The 19027-nt window shown below is 46.1% G+C and overlaps 1 protein-coding gene across 1 annotated transcript in view; it reads right to left on the reverse strand.

Annotated features, from left to right (window-relative positions):
* IL17REL (interleukin 17 receptor E like) overlaps positions 1–19027 on the reverse strand; it is a 747013-nt gene that overhangs the window by 381444 nt on the left and 346542 nt on the right. Inside the window, exon 5 of the mRNA XM_069629260.1 lies at positions 342–456. Coding sequence (XP_069485361.1) covers positions 342–456 — 115 coding nt within the window. The remainder of the gene's footprint in view (positions 1–341; positions 457–19027) is intronic.

Here is a 19027-nt window from a genome sequence, read left to right on the forward strand (position 1 = left end):
ATTAGTCAAGTGAACGCTATATTTAGCAGGCGAATCATTAGTGGCACCGTCAACTAGGCATTGCCACACATATGACGCACGTGTTGCTTTGGAGTAGGAATGTAAAGTGCACTATTCATGATAGTAACCACATCCCAATATCTCCACCAAAACTTATTCAAAAGCCACTGGACACAATGTAATTGCAATCATACTTAGCAAATATTGTGTGCTGTATTATAAAATACTGCACTGCGGTTTTACATTCCAGTGGACATTGCCATATACACTGAGGAGTAGTTATGCTATGTATACAAGGATTTCATGAATCATTTCATATGATTAATGTCAACCGTACTTACCCTCAACAAAATATTCTTGCTCCAGCTGGACATCACAGTAATTGGGAATTGTTTTCATGGTCATGTAGACATGGTCGGCAACCGCAGTTTCAAAGCAGTTGAAATGCACCTGCACCTATTTGGACAGTAATTAAAATCAAGTAAGACTACTTTCCTCATACTGTATTCTTCCTTAAAATAAAATTCAATAACTTGTCAATTCATGTATCATCTCTTTAAATTTCAATTCTTAATGTCTTAATACACTTGTTAGTAAGATATGCTGCGCTGAGTTCAAACTACAAATACTCTCTAGTTGTGTGCTAATTTAAAGTGGTCCTGATTCATTTAAGCATTGCTTGCTGCTTTGTGCACGCATTAAAGAGGTTTGGTAAGGAGAATGCCAGATGATTAGCTCTGACTGGAGTGAGCTGTCACTTCAATGGAGAGTCAACCAGACCGCGGGAAGCTGAAGATGAGCGGAGAAGGATCGTAATGAACATGATCTATCAGAACAACACAAAGAGAAGCATTTGTGTGTTAGTCAACACACTGTTCCCTGATCCCGATCCAGCGATGCATCCTTACGCTACAATGTTGGGACCCTATCCACAATCCTGGATGATTTACATCTAGCCGGAAGAATACCGGACCTCTTGCAGCCAAATTAGCTTGACCAAACTAACATCGTGGAGACCCCTAGAGGGGTTGATAACTGTTCTCATCGTGGAGTACATTGAAGTAACTAGACCTTCAAGTTTAAATATGCCCAATCTTTTGGACTTTTTCTCCTTTGAGGGATTGACTACATAAGGGAGCCCAGTTACTCCTTGCGAATTTCGATTGAAGCTTCAGTAAAGAAGACCTTGCATTAGTTCTGTATAAAACGCTAATACTGTGATTGACCACTCCTGATGAAAGTCCCATTACCAGAGAGAGGACTGAAACATGTTGAGTCTGTAATCTAGGAGTCATAGCAGATTGGATCAAATTATTGAGAGACCATGAGAAATCTGAACCTCACTGGATAGGATAGATTCCTGAGGTTCCATTACTAACTGATGTATTTTAACATCTCTGTTTCTTCTATTTTTAGAATGTTGTGTCATGTATTTATTATATTTGTCTATGTTCTTAGAGTTTTTGCTCTTTAATGTTGAATATGTATTTTATGTTATGCTCACCTGATTCCCATGGGGGCGTCGATCTGGACTGGCCCGCTGTTGCTTCCACCAGAGTAACACGTAGAGCCGAGATGACAGACTGGACAGAACCACTTAAGTTCGTTTGTTGGACTTGTATGAATATCTTTCTGCAATGGAGAAGGGGAATTAACCTCCCATAATCTGAGCGTTAACCCGCCTTCCCACTCCCCTTGTCTGCCCACAGAACCCTCCTGAAGTCCCCTCTTAATCTCACCTGATGATTTGGAAAGATGAGCTCTCCATCCTACGTCGAGCGCAGGGGCGCGTAGATGACCAGTTACTTCACTGGCGTGGAGGAATTGGCGAGTTCCAGTATTGACTCTAAAGTCCAATCGTTCGTAAGAGTTCAAAAGTCTGATCTTCACTCTGCCAGATACCTTGCAGGTTGCAGATTTAAACCACTAGAAGAGTTCCAAGTGGCAATTGGTAAGTTCCTGGTAAGTCTATTGTGGTTCTCCCCTTTGGGGCCAGGGTACAGCGATGATGCAGAATTAACTGCGCCGACCCGAAATGAGGTGAGTACCCCCCTGTGGTAAATCAGGTAAGTCTTTGGGGTTAGGTTGTATTGTCCTTGTTTTCCCCTTAGGGGCCGGGGTGCGGCGGTGATGCAGAATTGACTGCGCTGACCCGAGATGAGGTGAGTACCCCCCTGTGGTAATCAGGTAAGTCTTTGGGGGTAGGTTGTATTGTCCTTGTTTTCCCCTTAGGGGCCGGGGTGCGGCGGTGATGCAGGATTGACTGCGCCGACCCGAGATGCGGTGAGTACCCCCTGTGGTAATCAGGTAAGTCTTTGGGGGTTGTTTGTATTGACCTTGCTCACCTATTTGTTCTTGTCTCCCCCAGGTGTTGAAGAATGGCCCGGAGATGCTGGGTTTGCGATGGAGTAAAGGAATGCAGCCCCGGATGGTGAGTTCAGAGCGGCGCTGCGAGGTGCGTGGCAACGCACCTGTGAAGGCTTCTCTCTTCCAGATCGACGATGTGCTGGATCAAGGATTCAGGTAAGGGTTTTGTTGTGATCTCTTCTCCTTTTCTTGTTCCAGGAGTTGCAGGGCTGAAGCGGGCGTGGCTGAAGACTGGAGCTGCTGAAGACACAGTGAGCGTTACGCTGCAGCACGCAGAATAACGCGAAGCACGTGTGGCTGTCCGTTGTGGCTTAAATAGCCTTGGAAGAGGTCCCAGGTAATTATTCTTCCACAGCCCCACCCGAGAGGAAAGGAGTCCCTGAGGTAAAATAGTCCCTCTAAGCCTCATTTGGCTTGTGTCTTCGTGCAGCATGGTCTGCATCAGGTAGGTATGCAGCATGGTCTGCATCAGGTAAGTTTTCTGTAATGAGCCTGGCGCCCATGGCGCCAGGACTGACTTTATTCTTATGAGCCTGGCACCATAGGCGCCAGGACTGTAGCCAAATAGCCCCTAACTGGGGTTTTTGGGCATGCTTCAAGTGGCATGATGCCTGCTTCCGGGGTTGCTAGGCCTGGTCTCGCTTTCCGGGGGCAGGCATTGTGACAGCACTCCCCGTCAAGGCCCCTTCTAAAGCTCTTCTCCCTCTCGGCCTAGGTTTGTCTGGACATTCTTGGTGGAACTTTTTCACTAATTGAGGTGCATGCACATGGTCACTAGGCTCCCAAGATCTTTCTTGCGGACCATAACCTTCCCAATCAATGAGATAGAAGAGTTTTGATCTCACCCTTTTAGAGTCCAAGATATTCTTGACTTCGAATTCGGGTTCTCTGTCTATGAGGGTAGGTTCAGGTGGTGTAGTTAGCCTAGTTCCTGGTTGCACAGGCTTCAAAAGAGCACGTGAAAAACAGGATGAACATGCATATGACCAGGCAGGTCCAACTTGACGGCCACTGGGTTAATTATAGCCTTAATAGAATAAGGTCCCAAATACCTGGGGTTAAAAGTCTGTGTTCCCTTGAGTGGTAAGTACTTGGTGGCCAACCATACTTGGTCCCCTACTTGGTATTGCGGTGCTTCACTCCTGTGTTGATCAGCATCCTTCTTGTATTTATCCTTAGCCTCTTTAAAGGCTTGTGTGATAACAGCGTGGAGATGGTCCACCGCGGGCATCTCTAAATGCTGGAGAGAGTCTAAATCTAAGGTTCGAGGATTGTGACCATATATGGTAAAAAAAGGGCTTTGCTTAGTTCCTGAGTGTACAGAATTATTGTATGCATACTCGGCGATACAAAGAATGTCTTTCCAATCCCCCTCAGATTGATGTAGCATACAACGTAGGTATTGCTCAAGAGTCTGGTTGGTTCTCTCTGTTTGACCGTCGGTCTGGGGATGGTGGCTGGTTGAAAGCCTAACATCAATTTGTGCCAGCTGGCAGCACTTCCTCCAAAAATGTGAAATAAATTGACTTCCCCGGTCCGAAATTAACACGGAAGGAAAGCCATGTAGGCGGACAACATTTTCAAGGAACTCCTTGGCCAGGATTAAAGCTGAAGGTATTCCTTTTAAAGGAATGAAATGGGCCATTTTAGAAAAAAGATCTACAATAACTAGACTGGTGTTATAACCGTTGCACGGGGGTAAATCCGTGATAAAGTCTAATGACAAGGTATGCCAAGGAGTATGTGGTATGTCTAATGGTTGTAATAATCCAGCGGGTTTTTTCTTTTCCCCTTTTTTGAGCGCAAATGCCACAAGACATGACAAACAACTTGACATATTTTCGCCAGGTGGGCCACCAAAACTGTTTCTTGATTTTGGCTTCAGTTTTTGCAATGCTAGGATGCCCTCCATCAAGGTGTCGTGGTAATGAGAAATGACAAGTTTCTGTAGTTCCTCTAATGGCAGAAATAGCCGGCCTTGGTAATAAGGTAGATTGTTGGTGACAGAGTACTCTGGACCTTTCCTTGCCCAGCCCTGTAAGGCATCGGAATCAAAGAGTTGATGGACCCTTTCTTGAATGTCCTCCAGAGAGTGTATGGATCTCAGACCAAGGATCCTCTGTTCGGGAATTATGGGTACAGGTTCTAAAGCTCTTTCTGTTTCTCCCATTCCAATTCGGGACAGGGCGTCAGCTTTTCCATTTTTACAACCTGGTCGATAGGTTATTACAAAATCAAACTCGGCGAAGAACAATGCCCAACGGAGTTGGCGTGAAGATTGGGCCTTGGCTACCTTTAGGTATTGTAAGTTGCGGTGATCAGTGATGACCGTAATGGTATGTCTGGCGCCCAGCAGATAGTGCCGCCAAGCCTTGAAGGCGGACTTGATGGCCAACAGCTCCTTGTCGGTTATGGCATAATTTAATTCGGGAGCCGAAAACTTTCTTGACCAAAACGCCACTGGGTGCAGCCGGTTAATTTCGGGATCCTTTTGGGAGAGCACTGCTCCCATAGCTGAACTGGATGCATCTGTTTCCACTATGTAGGGAAGCTCTGGGCGCGGGTGTCGTAATACAGGAGCGGACGTGAATTTCTTTTTTAACTCTTGGAAGGCGTTCTCGGCTTCTTCTGTCCATGCAAAGCATTTATTCTTTCGCAATAGTGTAGTAATGGGATGTACAATGTGTGAGAAGTCCGGGATAAACCTGCGGTAGAAATTGGCAAAGCCGAGCATGCTTTGAACTCCTTTGACTGAGCTTGGCGAAGGCCAATTAAGAATTGCATCCACCTTACGTGTATCCATCCGGATTCCTTTCGGGGTCAGAATAAATCCAAGGAACTCTACTTCCGTAGTGTGAAAGGTGCACTTTTCCAGTTTAGCATACAACTTATACTGGCGTAACTTCTCTAGGACTGCTCCGACGTGCTTTACATGATCGGATTCTGATAGGGAGCATACTAAGATATCGTCAATGTAAACGACTACACAAACATCGATGATCTCTCGGAAGACATCGTTCATGAAGAACTGGAAGGCCGCTGGTGCATTACACAGTCTGAAAGGCATCACCTGGTACTCAAATAATCCGTACTTGGTGCGAAAAGCAGTCTTCCATTTGTCACACTCTTTGATGCGTACCAGATGATATGCCCCCCAAAGGTCTAGTTTTGTGTATATACAAGCGTTCTTTACCTGGTCTAGTAGTTCAGGGATCAAAGGCAATGGGTATCGATTCTTGATAGTTATCTGATTCAGCGCGCGGTAGTCAATGCATGTTCTAAGGTCGCCTTCCTTTTTAGGCACGAAGAACAAAGCGGAAGGTGCAGGGGACTTGGACGGGCGGATGAAGCCATTAGCAAGATACTGGTCTAGGTACTGGCGCAAGTAGAGATTTTCAGGTTCCGTGAGGGCATAGATTCTGCTGCAAGGTGGTTGTGCTCCTGGTATGAGATCTATTTGACAATCATACGATCTGTGCGGTGGTAAGGCGTTTGCCTGCTACTTTTGAAAGACATCCTGAAAGTCTTGGTATTCAGCAGGTAATTGTATGGCAGCTGGGATTATTTGGGCCAGTACTGAATTTAAAGTTCTCTTTGGGTAACAGGTGTTAGCACATTCTGGGAAAGTTAGTCTCTTCTCTCGCCAATCAAACAGGGATTGTGTTTTTCCAACCAAGGGATTCCCAGTATCATTTGAAACTGTGGAGCCTTGATTAAAACAAACATCATAACCTCTTGGTGTCCATCCTGACCCAGCAATGTCATCTCTGCAGTGGAATGAGTTACGGGCCCAGAGGCAATTTCAGTTCCATCAACAGTGGTGACAACATCGGCAGTGGTCTTTCGGGTGAGAGATAGATTCATCCTGGAAGCCAATCCGCAGTCCAAATAGTTTCCTATGGCTCCACTATCTACGTACGCCTTTACCGCGTGCATGCGTGATGGCTGCTCTGGATCTATAAGGACCATGGGTATGGTGAAATGCGAGGTCAGAGTGTCCTTCTTTAAGCTCGGCAAGCTGACCTCTACGCTTGCCGGGCGTGGTCGTTTCCCGAGTCAGGTTTCAAGTGGTTTTTGTCTGCTGCTCCTATAGTTTTCTTGGGTGGTTTTACAGGGCAGTTCCGAAGGAAATGACCAGTAGCTCCGCAATATAGACATAATTGCTGTTGCTGTCTTCTTTCTCTTTCCTTTTGGGTTAAGGGTCCTCTAACCCCCCAGATTTGCATGTGTTCTGAGGCATCTACCCCCTTAGAGCTTACGTAGGTTTTAACCAAGACCCTGTTTTCAAACTTGGTTTGATCAGCCTTTCTGGTTTGAAGTCTGTGATCTAACTGGACCACAAAATCTATATATTCAGCACAGTCTAGAGGCGGGTTCACGACTTGGGCTAAAACATCCTTGAGTTCTCCCCGAAGCCCTCGATGGAATAATGTAATTCGCTTGGCTTCAGGCCATTCGGTTTCCACAACTAATCTATTGAAAGTTGCAATGTAAGATAAAAGATCCTGATTACCTTGCCGTAAGGATAAAAGTTTGTTATCCAAAGCCTGTCCTTGGGAATGTCGGGCGAACAGTCTTTCCATGCTTGTTCGAAAACCTTGGAAATCTCGAAGAATCGGGTCATCCTGATTTACTAGCGGAATGGACCAGTCCGCTGCACTGCCGCTGAGATATGATAGTACAAAAGCTACCTTGGCTTGATCGTTTGGGAAAGCTCCAGGTCTACATAAAAAGTGTAAGCGACATTGATTCATGAATATAGCAAACCTTTTTGGGTCTCCGGCAAAGCGTTCAGGCGGAGCCAAGGGAACGGCTCCAGGAAGGTTTATCTGCACCGAGTTACTCGGTGGCACCGGAGCTGGGCTGGCCTCGAGTCCAGGTAGAGGTGTTTGTGCAGCCTGGCTTTGTAATAGATGTCTGGCCAAATCATCTGTTTGTTCTTTTGATACTATCAATTCCCTCCTGAGGGCATTGGTTTCCTGGCGGGCGGAATGCACTTCGGCCCTTAGTTCCCCTAATAATTGGGCCAACTGATCAGTTTCCGAGGTCTCCATGACGCCCAGGTGGGTATTTGTGGGTAGGCTTTGCGTTCTGTTACGCTCACCTGATTCCCACGGGGGCGTCGATCTGGACTGGCCCGCTGTTGCTTCCACCAGAGTAACACGTAGAGCCGAGATGACAGACTGGACAGACCCACTTAGCTTCGTTTGTTGGACTCGTACGAATATCTTTCTGCAATGGAGAAGGGGAATTAACCTCCCGTAATCTGAGCGTTAACCCGCCTTCCCACTCCCCTTGTCTGCCCACAGAACACTCCTGAAGTCCCCTCTTAATCTCACCTGATGATTTGGAAAGATGAGCTCTCCACCCTGCGTCGAGCGCAGGGGCGCGTAGACGACCAGTTACTTCACTGGCGTGGAGGAATTGGCGAGTTCCAGTATTGACTCTAAAGTCCAATCGTTTGTAAAAGTTCAAAAGTCTGATCTTCACTCTGCCAGATTCCTTGCAGGTTGCAGATTTAAACCACTAGAAGAGTTCCAAGTGGCAATTGGTAAGATCCTGGTAAATCTATTGTGGTTCTCCCCTTTGGGGCCGGGGTACAGCGATGATGCAGAATTAACTGCGCCGACCCGAAATGAGGTGAGTACCCCCCTGTGGTAAATCAAGTAAGTCTTTGGGGTTAGGTTGTATTGTCCTTTTTTTCCCCTTAGGGGCCAGGGTGCGGCGGTGATGCAGAATTGACTGCGCCGACCCGAGATGAGGTGAGTACCCCCTGTGGTAATCAGGTAAATCTTTGGGGGTAGGTTGTATTGTCCTCGTTTTCCCCTTAGGGGCCGGGGTGCGGCGGTGATGCAGGATTGACTGCGCCGACCCGAGATGAGGTGAGTGCCCCCCTGTGGTAATCAGATAAGTCTTTGGGGTGGTTTGTATTGCCCTTGCTCACCTATTTGTTCTTGTCTCCCCCAGGTGTTGAAGAATGGCCTGGAGATGCTGGGTTCGCGATGGAGTAAAGGAATGCAGCCCCAGATGGTGAGTTCAGCGCGGCGCTGCGAGGTGCGTGGCAACGCACCTGTGAAGGCTTCTCTCTTCCAGATCGACGATGTGCTGGATCAAGGATTCAGGTAAGGGTTTTGTTGTGATCTCTTCTCCTTCTCCTTTTCTTGTTCCAGGAGTTCCAGGGCGGAAGCGGGCGTGGCTGAAGACTGGAGCTGCTGAAGACACAGTGAGCGTTATGCTGCAGCACGCAGAATAACGCGAAGCACGTTTGGCTGTCCGGGTGTGGCTTAAATAGCCTTGGAAGAAGTCCCAGGTAAGTATTCTTCCACAGCCCCACCCGAGAGGAAAGGAGTCCCTGAGGTAAAATAGTCCCTCTAAGACTCATTTGGCTTGTGGCTTCGTGCAGCATGGTCTGCATCAGGTAGGTATGCAGCATGGTCTGCATCAGGTAAGTTTTATGTAATGAGCCTGGCGCCCATGGCGCCAGGACTGACTTTATTCTTATGAGCCTGGCGCCATAGGCGCCAGGACTGTAGCCAAATAGCCCCTAACTGGGGTTTTTGGGCATGCTTCAAGTGGCATGATGCCTGCTTCCGGGGTTTGTGGGCCTGGTCTGGCTTTCCGGGGGCAGGCATCGTGACATTTTACTCATGTGATGAGATTTTTCATCTTTGAAATCTTAATAAAGTATATTTTTTTAATTGATTGTTCAGTTGTGTCGAGACAGAGTAACTGTTGACAACCCCACTTCCTACCTTTTGTTTCTAATTGAGTCAACCAGACCCTCCAGGATATTGAGGCATGAAAAGGCAAATCTTACGGCATGACATGGCACATTTTGTGGCACAAACATTTATTGATTGCGCCATCTACACTGCACTGTTTTTATTCACTGGAGGGTGTTATTTTGGTACATCCCATGAAAGAGGCAGTGTGCAATACTACAAGACAGCCAGGGTGTCATTATTTGTACCTTTTGCACCAATTTAATCGAAAGAGTCGTAGTTGTCTCTGGCTTGGCAGAATAGTGTTTGTTTTGGCTACGTTTTTGGTTTAATGTGAATGCCTGTTTAATATTATTAACGGTATTGACCATTATCAGTTGTAATGCTGAAAATATTCCCATTCTATGAAATTCAATTCCCCCAAACACCTCTCTCACCGACATACTTTGCACATCTCACCAATTTCCCCATCACAACTTGCATTCCTGAATCTCTCACTCTGTCATACGCATACTAATGTGCTCTGTCACACGGCAAAGTCACAATGTGCACTCCCCAGTTGCAGCCGCACTCCAAATCATACTCCCAACTCACACCTCAAGCTCCCCAATTACTCCCACAGTATACAGTCCTTCATTCTTTCTTGCTACTTCTGCATCTTGCATCATTTCTCCCATTCTATCACACTCTTCCCTCATCCTTTCTCCCAATCTGCAGCTCACTGCCTCTTTCGGGCCAACTGCTCACTCTGTGCTTTCTTCGCCTACCGCTTTCCTCTCTGGCGCACTGCTCTCCCTTTGCTTCTTGCCTACCGCTCCACATCTCACCCATCACTCCCCTCTCTCTTCTTTCCCTCTCATATTGAGATCTTTTTATCATTTTGTTAAATGTAGATTTTGGCCCAGATCCTCAAAAAATGGGGAATCTAAAAATAGGGCAGAGGATATGCTATTTTTAGAAGAACAATTTTTTGGAAATGAGCAGGTCACCTTCTTCTCAGAGGAGACCTGTGCATTTCCACAGGGCTGAGCTGTAGCGCAAATGATTGCTGGCCAGCCGCCTTGATACATTTTTTGTCGGTAGCGCTCCCCTGAAAAGGTTCAACAGGCTCCCAGCGCTTTTTACTCTGACGGGCCTTTAAGGGGCCTGCCATGTAAAATGCGACCCCAAAAAAACACATTTCTATCCAGTCTGAGGAACAGAAATGCAAGTGAGACAGCAGCGGTACATACCTTTGCTGTCCCACTTTAAAAAAAGAAAATTGTGTAACCGAGGCAGGAAAGACCCTGTGATACAGTGGCACCCCCGTATGCCTATTCAAAGCAGGTGCATAGGGGTGCCTTCATTTTCTGCACATTTAAAATTGCCTCTTGTCTGTAAATTAGGGATGCCATTTTAAATGCACAGAAGCACCCCCTGATTTGATCAAAGGGGTGAAAATGTCCATCTGAATGGGCGCATGTAAGATGTGCCCATTCAGATGTTCTTTGTGGATTGGGCTGCTCTTTTTTTGGCGCAAGTGACAAGATCTGCTTTGCCCATTTCATGCGTCAACAATGTTTTGTTTTGTTTCTTTTTTTATTTTTTAAATGGTCGTTTTTGCAAAAACTGCCATTTTTGCGATTTGTTTGAAAAAGAAAAAGAGTTTTCACTGCATTTTGCAGGATCGCCAGATCGCTATAAGCTGAAGGGTCTGGTCAATGAAGATACATAAAGAGAGGCACTTTAGTGTTGATCACCTGCTTAGTCATGCTTGGCCTCTGCACCCTTATAAATCTCTGCTACAGCAGCTGCCTTTATGCAAGGGCCAGTGGAGCTGTTAAAGCTAGTGTGAGATTTGCTAAATGTTGCTTTAAATCGTTTAGGTTATTTGTTTTCATGCTGCTTGGTAAAGTGTTTGTTTCCCTTTTATGCATCTAGTGTAACTGTATTGGGGATAAATTCCATTTGGATGCATGATGGATTTAAGTGCATCATTTGTTTCCTTGCTTCTCATACAGTCCGATGCCACATGTGGTTAATAGGTAGTTTTGTGGGGTCTCGAGCAAGCAGTGCATGGCTAAACACTAACAAATATATTTTGTTTTCGGAAAATGTATGCAACTTTGCCATCTTTCTATCCCATTCCAACCAGCTGAGAAATAAGCAAAACAACGTTTAGCATACAGAATCAGATATTTTGTATAAACTAGGATTAGAGTTCAACAGTGCTACATAGCATAGCTGCTTGACTCTTGCATTGCCATTTTTCCACCTGTGCGCTACATTTATATATATTTTAGATTTTCGTATAAGGAGCTGGATGCTCCGAGGTGCATGGATACGCATTGACACATTTTTACTGACAGTGCTATTCTGATGTGCACAGTTATGCCGCGATTTCAATCTATGTAGCATTTCCTGCTGAAATACTGTGGAGCGAGCTAAGATCACTTGGTGTGTAGGAGTGCACTACCATAGGCTTTAAACATTGAATATAAACGGTTGACATAAATTAGGCTGCTAATTGGCCGTGCTTTGCAATCTGGCAACAACACATGCCTACAGCTCTCCACTATTACAGATCATGGCTAATAGCTGGCACTTTGCAGTAGGACACTAGTGATATAACTCCAGCCATGCACCGCTAGTGTCACTTTTGTCTAGATGAAACAAAGGCCTGGGAATCAGTGCTTCTTTAAATTTAACAGGCTTTTACTAGAAACATGCATTATAAATGTGTTGGACTATTGTGATGTTCGTGGGTAAGCCACCATTTGAATATTTGTGGAATTGCACAGTACTGTGAAACCAGGCACTGGCTTTAATATGCAGGGCTGTGCAGTTTAGCAGCAACATTGGATGTACGCGGCTGTGGTAATGTAGGCACTAAACACATGTCTGTAGGGGTTGAGTACAACCCATAATTGATAGGTAGTGCTATGCCATCTCGCACAAGTAATGTACCTGCAGACAAGCTACTGTGGTGTCACATTTATCCAGACGAATGATAGCGCTAAGGATCTGTGATCCTTTAAATTCGCAGGCTTTTGCATCAGTCAAGTGGATCCTCTGTTGTAGGACTGTAATAAATAGAAAGCCTTGTGCACCAACAATGGCGGTCTGGGAATGGACTACCACACACTGTCAATTGTTGGTGCTGTGCAGTCTGGCATAAATATTTAGAGTGCAGCCAAACTAAACTTTGCCTCTGTTCCTTTCGACAAGGTGACACAAATGGTACTGACTCTTTGCTTTCGCATTTGCCACAGGCATTGGCACCAGACTCACGGCAATTGACCCATTGGAGAATGAATATCCTCTTTGTGTTGCTGTATAAGTACAGATTGGAAAATCGCACACATACAAGTCTTACATCTATATTGGCTAATACAAGCAACATGTTCCTTCTGTTTGTCCACATATCTGTCATCGTGCTCACGTGTTTCTGCATGTAAAATCGTTACTACACAAACATTAATAACATAGCCCGCAACAATGTTGACTCTTTATACACTTGTGTTCTTGTACATGTTTGTAACTGGGGCTCTAGACACGATATCCGCAAAGCAAATGTACAGGAGACAGAACGATTTTGGGTCGGGAGCGAGAAAAAATGTAAGCCATGGCTATTCTACTGACACACCCCATCGTAACTCAAAGCAAACTGCAGTTTGATTGCGTACTTTCATAGCCTATGTGTATTACTACTATATTTATTGGAGAAAAAAACAATATGCCAATATTACAAACATATTTACTCTTCAAAATTATATTTATTCACATATCTGTAAGGACCATTTTAAACACGTGTGTATTTCCTGCTAGTATTTTTCCTTTTACTCATGAAACCACAGTGACCACTCTAGACCATAATAACACAATAGGGACTTAACACCATCCACACACGAGCAGAATGTCTCTGACTACAGAGATCATTATGTGCTCAGTTTGAATACCTAATCTTTACTGGGATTTATGAGCTAGGTAATGTGTGAAATTCAAAGACCGCTCTTTTGTCCTTCTTATTGATAATTGGATGTCCTCGATTTGGCGAGACAGCTGGTGGGCAGTCTTTGAATTCACTCAGGAAAGTTATGGAGGATAAGACCCATAAGGTCCCTGCATTGATAAGTACCTCTATCCTCTCTGATTCCTATGCCCCTACCTCAATATGATTAGAGAATGTTAAGAAGGAACGATTCAAACTTAACATAGAATGACTTTAGGTGCAGATACGATACATGCAGTCTTCAAATCAAATTCTCAGTAGTTGGGTACTGGACTGGCTTACCTATTTACAAACATCTTTAAGCTACAAGAATTCCTTGAAATTGTTGGGAAGGAGAGAGGGTCTTCGCACCCCACTAGGTGATTCCGAATGAGAAACAAGTAATAAACCACACTTCGAGAGAGCAGGGGCTAGGGGGACATGGTCACAAGACAGTGCCCAATTTAGTAGTCCATGACATAGGAGCTACATAGTAGAGGCAAGTGTAAACGCCATCTTAGTTATTGGCAACCATTTTGGAACATAGGCCCAAGCGCTGCAAAAGCACCAAATGTGTTAGCATTACAGATGTATTATTGGAACAGACATAATCCACACCACGAGTGAGCTTCAGGAATGACTGCCTTTCATTGTCTCAGAGGCTGCAGACATTCGCGCCCTGGAAGGAATGTGCACTGCAAGGCCATGAGAAGGAGGCAGAGTGCCCTTGGGCAGTTATCATACCACGATACAAATAGCATGGCCCCTGAGCCCCAACACTCCCTTTGCAGCGGAACTACAGCCCTCCTACAATTTGATCCTAAAACCACCACATACCACAGTGCCCGCCAGGCCAAAACCACCGACCATAATTCTTTCAGAACCCTGATCGATCAAAGAGACCAGAAAGCAAGGCCATCTTGCCTTCACATTTGGGTCACGTGATTTGTGCTGCGAGGTGCTATAGCGCGATGAAATTATAGCCTAAAACGAGGATGGTTGACATGCAGAGGTTGTTGGCATATCTGGGAATGAGTAAAGTATGCAAGTTAGTATGATCTCGGCTCTCCCCCGGGCCCATATCTGTGTCTGCCGGTCTGCCAAGTGTACCGTCATAGTGATAGAGTAGCATTGTTTTCAAAAGTAACTAATTGCTTATTAGGTTCTGTTTTTCTGCGGATGATTGAGTCCTGCAGCACCCACATGGAGGGAGATTGACAAGAAGGCTGGGACCAATGACTTACCATCCCGCATGGAGTGGGCCACCTATGTATAGGGTCCTACCTACCAACCACGCAGGTTTTCACTGTATGTAATGATGTCATTGATGACGACTTGTACCCTCACATGGTTCTGCTCATGCAGATGATGGCAGAACATTCCACGGCAGCAGAGTTATTTGCTGATGCACTTCTTTTGTCTATGAATAAAATGTGTTATCCTTGCAAGCAGTGACTTGGGCCTTTTTCCCTAGCGGGTTGTATTTTTCCTGGTGTGAGCATACAGGGACGGGTCTTCATTTGGTGAACCCTACTTGATCCCAGCGACCCCAATGTCGACGGAGGCTTCCAGAACCTGTAGTGACCAGTCCCAGACGTGTCAGACCCAGAGGTGTGCAGGAGCTGTTTTCACAGAATGCCTGTCTGCTGTTTGAAGCAGGGCGTGGCTGCGGGGAGAGTGCAGGCCATTGTTGGGACCCCGTGGCGGAGGAGTTCGGGTGAGCACGCATGTGTGAGTATACCCTTGTAAATGATAACAAGTAGGGGAATGCTGTGTGCATGTGTGTGGAAAGCAAGGATTGTGCGAATGATGCGAATGATGGATGGGTGAGTTTTTTTGTAAGAGAATGTGTTTGCTTTTTTAGTTACGCATTGTTTAAGCTGAATAATTAGGAAGGAAAATAAAGGAGTGTAGGGAGCCTTCCCGAGCGAGGAGATATAATGGTAGCATTTTCTTTTGTGACACGGAGATAAACAAGTAGGCACTCTGCATAATTAGTGGGCTCGGGTATAGTCTTATTAGTTGTTTTTGGTTATTGGTTTAGCGCATTGTGATTGGCCAGAGTGGCTTACACATGGCATTTTAAGTGCATTGAATGAGCGTAGTGTGAAATTGAGTGTGTGTGAAGGAAAAGGGGAGGGAACTTTGATTGGGGTGATAGAGAAGAGGGAACGGAAGACAGTTTTTTTAAACTTTGACAGCTGCAACATGCACAGTGCATAAGCGTGAGCTGGGGAGACCTGAGCGCTCTCTTTGCAAAAATGGAAGGGGAACGCCTTTTGTATACATGCATAGTGCGCTGCCATTGTACAGTGACAAGATTGAAAAATATCACAATCAGTGGGTGGTAGAGACACTACGTGGGATGCCCTGGTCCTGACCAGACCAGACTAGGGCACCCACAATAAGGGAGTGTTAGAGCACATGAGCACCTTTCTAGTGGCAAAGAATAAGGACAAGCAGCTGCAGAAGAGGAAGGGGATCTTAGATCTTTGGAAGATGATTGAGGACATGGAGGACCATAACAAGGGAGGGATATGGGATACCCATGGAGGAGCCACCATAATAGAGGAGGGTGGAACCCCAACTGAACATATGGGTTTATATACATTAGCTGCTCGTTCAGCCATCGGATACTCTAGCCTGACCTATGTGCCTACCCCAGCCACTGTTCCACCACTATTGTACATTCCCACCCCAATGACTACTTCACGCCAAGACTGTACAGGTCAGAGGGAGTTGGAGGATGTGCTGGAACCAGCACCGGCAGAGTTGGCCCGACTGAGGACATCACAGAGTGAGGGAGGGTGAAGGAGAGCGGCCTGGATGAGTGGAGGGCAGGAGGCATTTTATTAAGATGTGATAGTACAGGTATAAAGGATGTGTGCGTCGAGACGACATAGGGTGAGCATGGGTGAACAGGAATCATGAGGTATGGGACAGTGAGGTTCGATAGAGAAACAGACAGAGTGAAGGGAAGATGAATTAGACACAGTAGACGAAACCGAGCATAGTGAAGAGAAGGGACAATAGTCACCAGAGATATGACGACTTGTGGGGACCATAATTAAGGAATAGATATGGCCGATGGCAGTTGCAAGGAAAAGAGGAAGTGCGGGATGGAAGGAAGGGAAGGATAAAGGCACACAAATGCCAGTGTTATACTAAGGTCCAGGGAGTGCACATTATGAGCCCTGGGCACAAATGGATAAAAATAACTTGATCAAAGCACTCCAGCCCCTTAGTGCTGGGGCTGGAAGTGAATTTACACCTTTGAGAAGCAGACAGCTGGTGTCCCTTTAGCTGTGATTAATATAAAAATGTTGCTAGGGGCAATCGTCCGGCCGGTGACATATGGGTCAAGGCGGGATATCCTGGAGTGAAATTGGACGACGATACACACAACGGGGTGCCTTTCAACAACTTTTGAACAACCTTAGGGCACAAGTGCCGATGCGCTATGACAGACATATCCTGACACCCCAGACTTAAAGTCTATAATGCAATATACTATGGAAGAATAGGAGGGCCCCATGCAGTACATTATTAAACTTCAAGTGATGTGGAGGGTAGAGATGGGAGACCAGTGTGACCGATCAGTTCCTCTTTTTTATTTTATTATAAAAAAGGCTTACCCAAGGAGGTGCAAAAGGCATTCAACAAAAATAGTGGGTATTAAAGCAAAGATGTGGGCGGAGATTCAGACAATCAAAAAACACCATTGTAAAAGAATAAAGGAGCGCAAAAAGGAAACAGCGCAGATGATACAGGCAGACGAAGCTAAACTAGAACAGAGTAAGTGAGCTAAAATAGCTGGAGAAGGGGCGGAACCTGCATCCACACTGATAGAAACTACAGGGAGCACACAGGCACCTGCAGAGCAAGGATAGCTGATTTTTGGCAAGGAGGAGGAGGACATAGACAGTGGTGAGGGGGTTATCAGCAACTCGTCTCTGTGTGGCAGAAAGGAGGTCAGCAGCAGGGAAGAGGTGGGTTTAGAGGGAATGGGGACACTTTGCAAGTTGAATTTAGGAGCAGACATGGAGCAGGATATCACCTATAAAGCAACTATTGTCCACAGCCCCAGCAACAAGGGCAGCTCCAAATACCAACTTCCATACTGTATGAGATCCATCAGCCATATACCCAGATGCCCCCTCAACCCCAGGTACACAAATGCAAAACCCACAAGCCACCCAACAAAACAAGTCCCCACCCAATACATTACACAGAGGACACAAGCCCACACCTGATGCTGTACCTAATGGCACCAGTGCACCTTACCGGGAGGTCAACAACATGGACGGCAACACCTTTTTAATTCCCTGGTAAAAACACATACTCTGACTAGCACAGCCCACAGAGAACTCTTGCATGCCCAGTACTATCCGTGACAGTCCACCCTGACGAGGAACCCTTTGTGGGCACTAAGATAGAAAACAAACATTACATCTTTGCGGTTGACACAGGTGCCACTAAATCATGAGGGAAAACTCCCGCAATCGGGTGAAACTCAGAACACACAGAACTTCTCTGGGGCAGTCACCATGGATCGATAGACTAAAGAGGTTAACATTAAAATAGGGGGAATGTGATGCAGGCTGCAACCTGCTTAGCAATTTGAACATGACTATCTCATTCACAGATAGCAGGATTTTCTGTAAAATGCCAGGAATGTGCGCAGTGAGGGCAATGGTTATCATGTATGCAAAAGGGGGAGAAGTAGTGGTTCGCAGAATTCCTGTGGACCCAGACATGCTTGTGTATGGGATTACAGTGCTTCTTGGGTGGAGCCCCAAATTGGCAAATGTTGCTGGCGAGTGCCAGCTGATTTGAGTTTCTGCCATTTAGTGACCCCCTGTTACGCTCACCTAGTCTCTGCTGAGGCGTTGGGGCGCGGTTGCAGCCCTCCTGGGGGTGAGGTCGCTCGGGTCCGACTTCGCCCGGTGTGCTTATGTGGTGACTGGTGGTAATTGGTGATGCTGCTCAGGACTGCTACTGCGTGGAGAATACAGGGCGTGAGTATGCCAGCTTGTGCGCCTGATCCCCTTCCAGACCCCTTCTCCCAAACCGTGGTACCTGTGGGATGCGCTGTCCGTGGAAAGTTCACCTGTTGATTAGATTTGGCGAGCACTCCATCCTGCTGCTTCTGGCAGGGGCACTTGTATGATCTGGACCAAGTTCCTTCACTGGTTCCTTGCACGTGGTAGTGCAGTCCTGCTGTGACTAAGCCACTATACTTCAGGTAAGTGTTCCTGTTTGCCTTTGTCTTTCCACGTCTGTTTTTGTTGTGTGGTATTGCTGTCCGTTCCACTTTTGATGTTTGCTCTTTTGCTTTCTTCCCTTGCAAGTGATGTGGCCGGCCCTGCAGAAGCTGCGGAGGTCGAATCATCAGCCGGAGGGAATGAGTAACGAAGCTGTAGCGGTACAGTAGCTGGCAAATTGTTAACTATGGGGCGTGCAGGGTTCAAATGCAGTGTGGCCCTAGGAATAATAGTGCCATCCACCTCCCCATGCAACACGGCTATCTATCCTATAAAAAAGGCAAAGTGGCCAGTTGGAGGATGATCCCGGACTTATGCCTCCTAATGGCATTGTACGGGCTGAATTGTTTGAAACCCTGCCACAATACTTTGTAACATTCCCAACGCAGTGACCCACTTTACTGTGTTGGATCTTAAGAATGCTTTCTTTTCCATTCCACTTCACCCTGACTCTTAATACCTCACTGCCTTTATACATGTCGGGGATGAGATTTGAACACACAAGACTGCCTCAAGAGTACTGCGAGTCTTCAAGTATCTTTAACAGAATACTACATGCAAACTTAGGAAATATCCAGGTACCCAGCACTATCATCCAGTACATGGACGATCTGCTGGTGTGGAGTGACAACGAACACCAGTGTAGGAAACATTCGATAACACTCTTACAACTATTGGCCCGCAAGGGGTACAACGTTGACAAA

This window comes from Ambystoma mexicanum, chromosome 12 (genome assembly GCF_040938575.1).
Source record: "Ambystoma mexicanum isolate Mex_15411 chromosome 12, UKY_AmexF1_1, whole genome shotgun sequence".
Taxonomy (NCBI): domain Eukaryota; kingdom Metazoa; phylum Chordata; class Amphibia; order Caudata; family Ambystomatidae; genus Ambystoma; species Ambystoma mexicanum.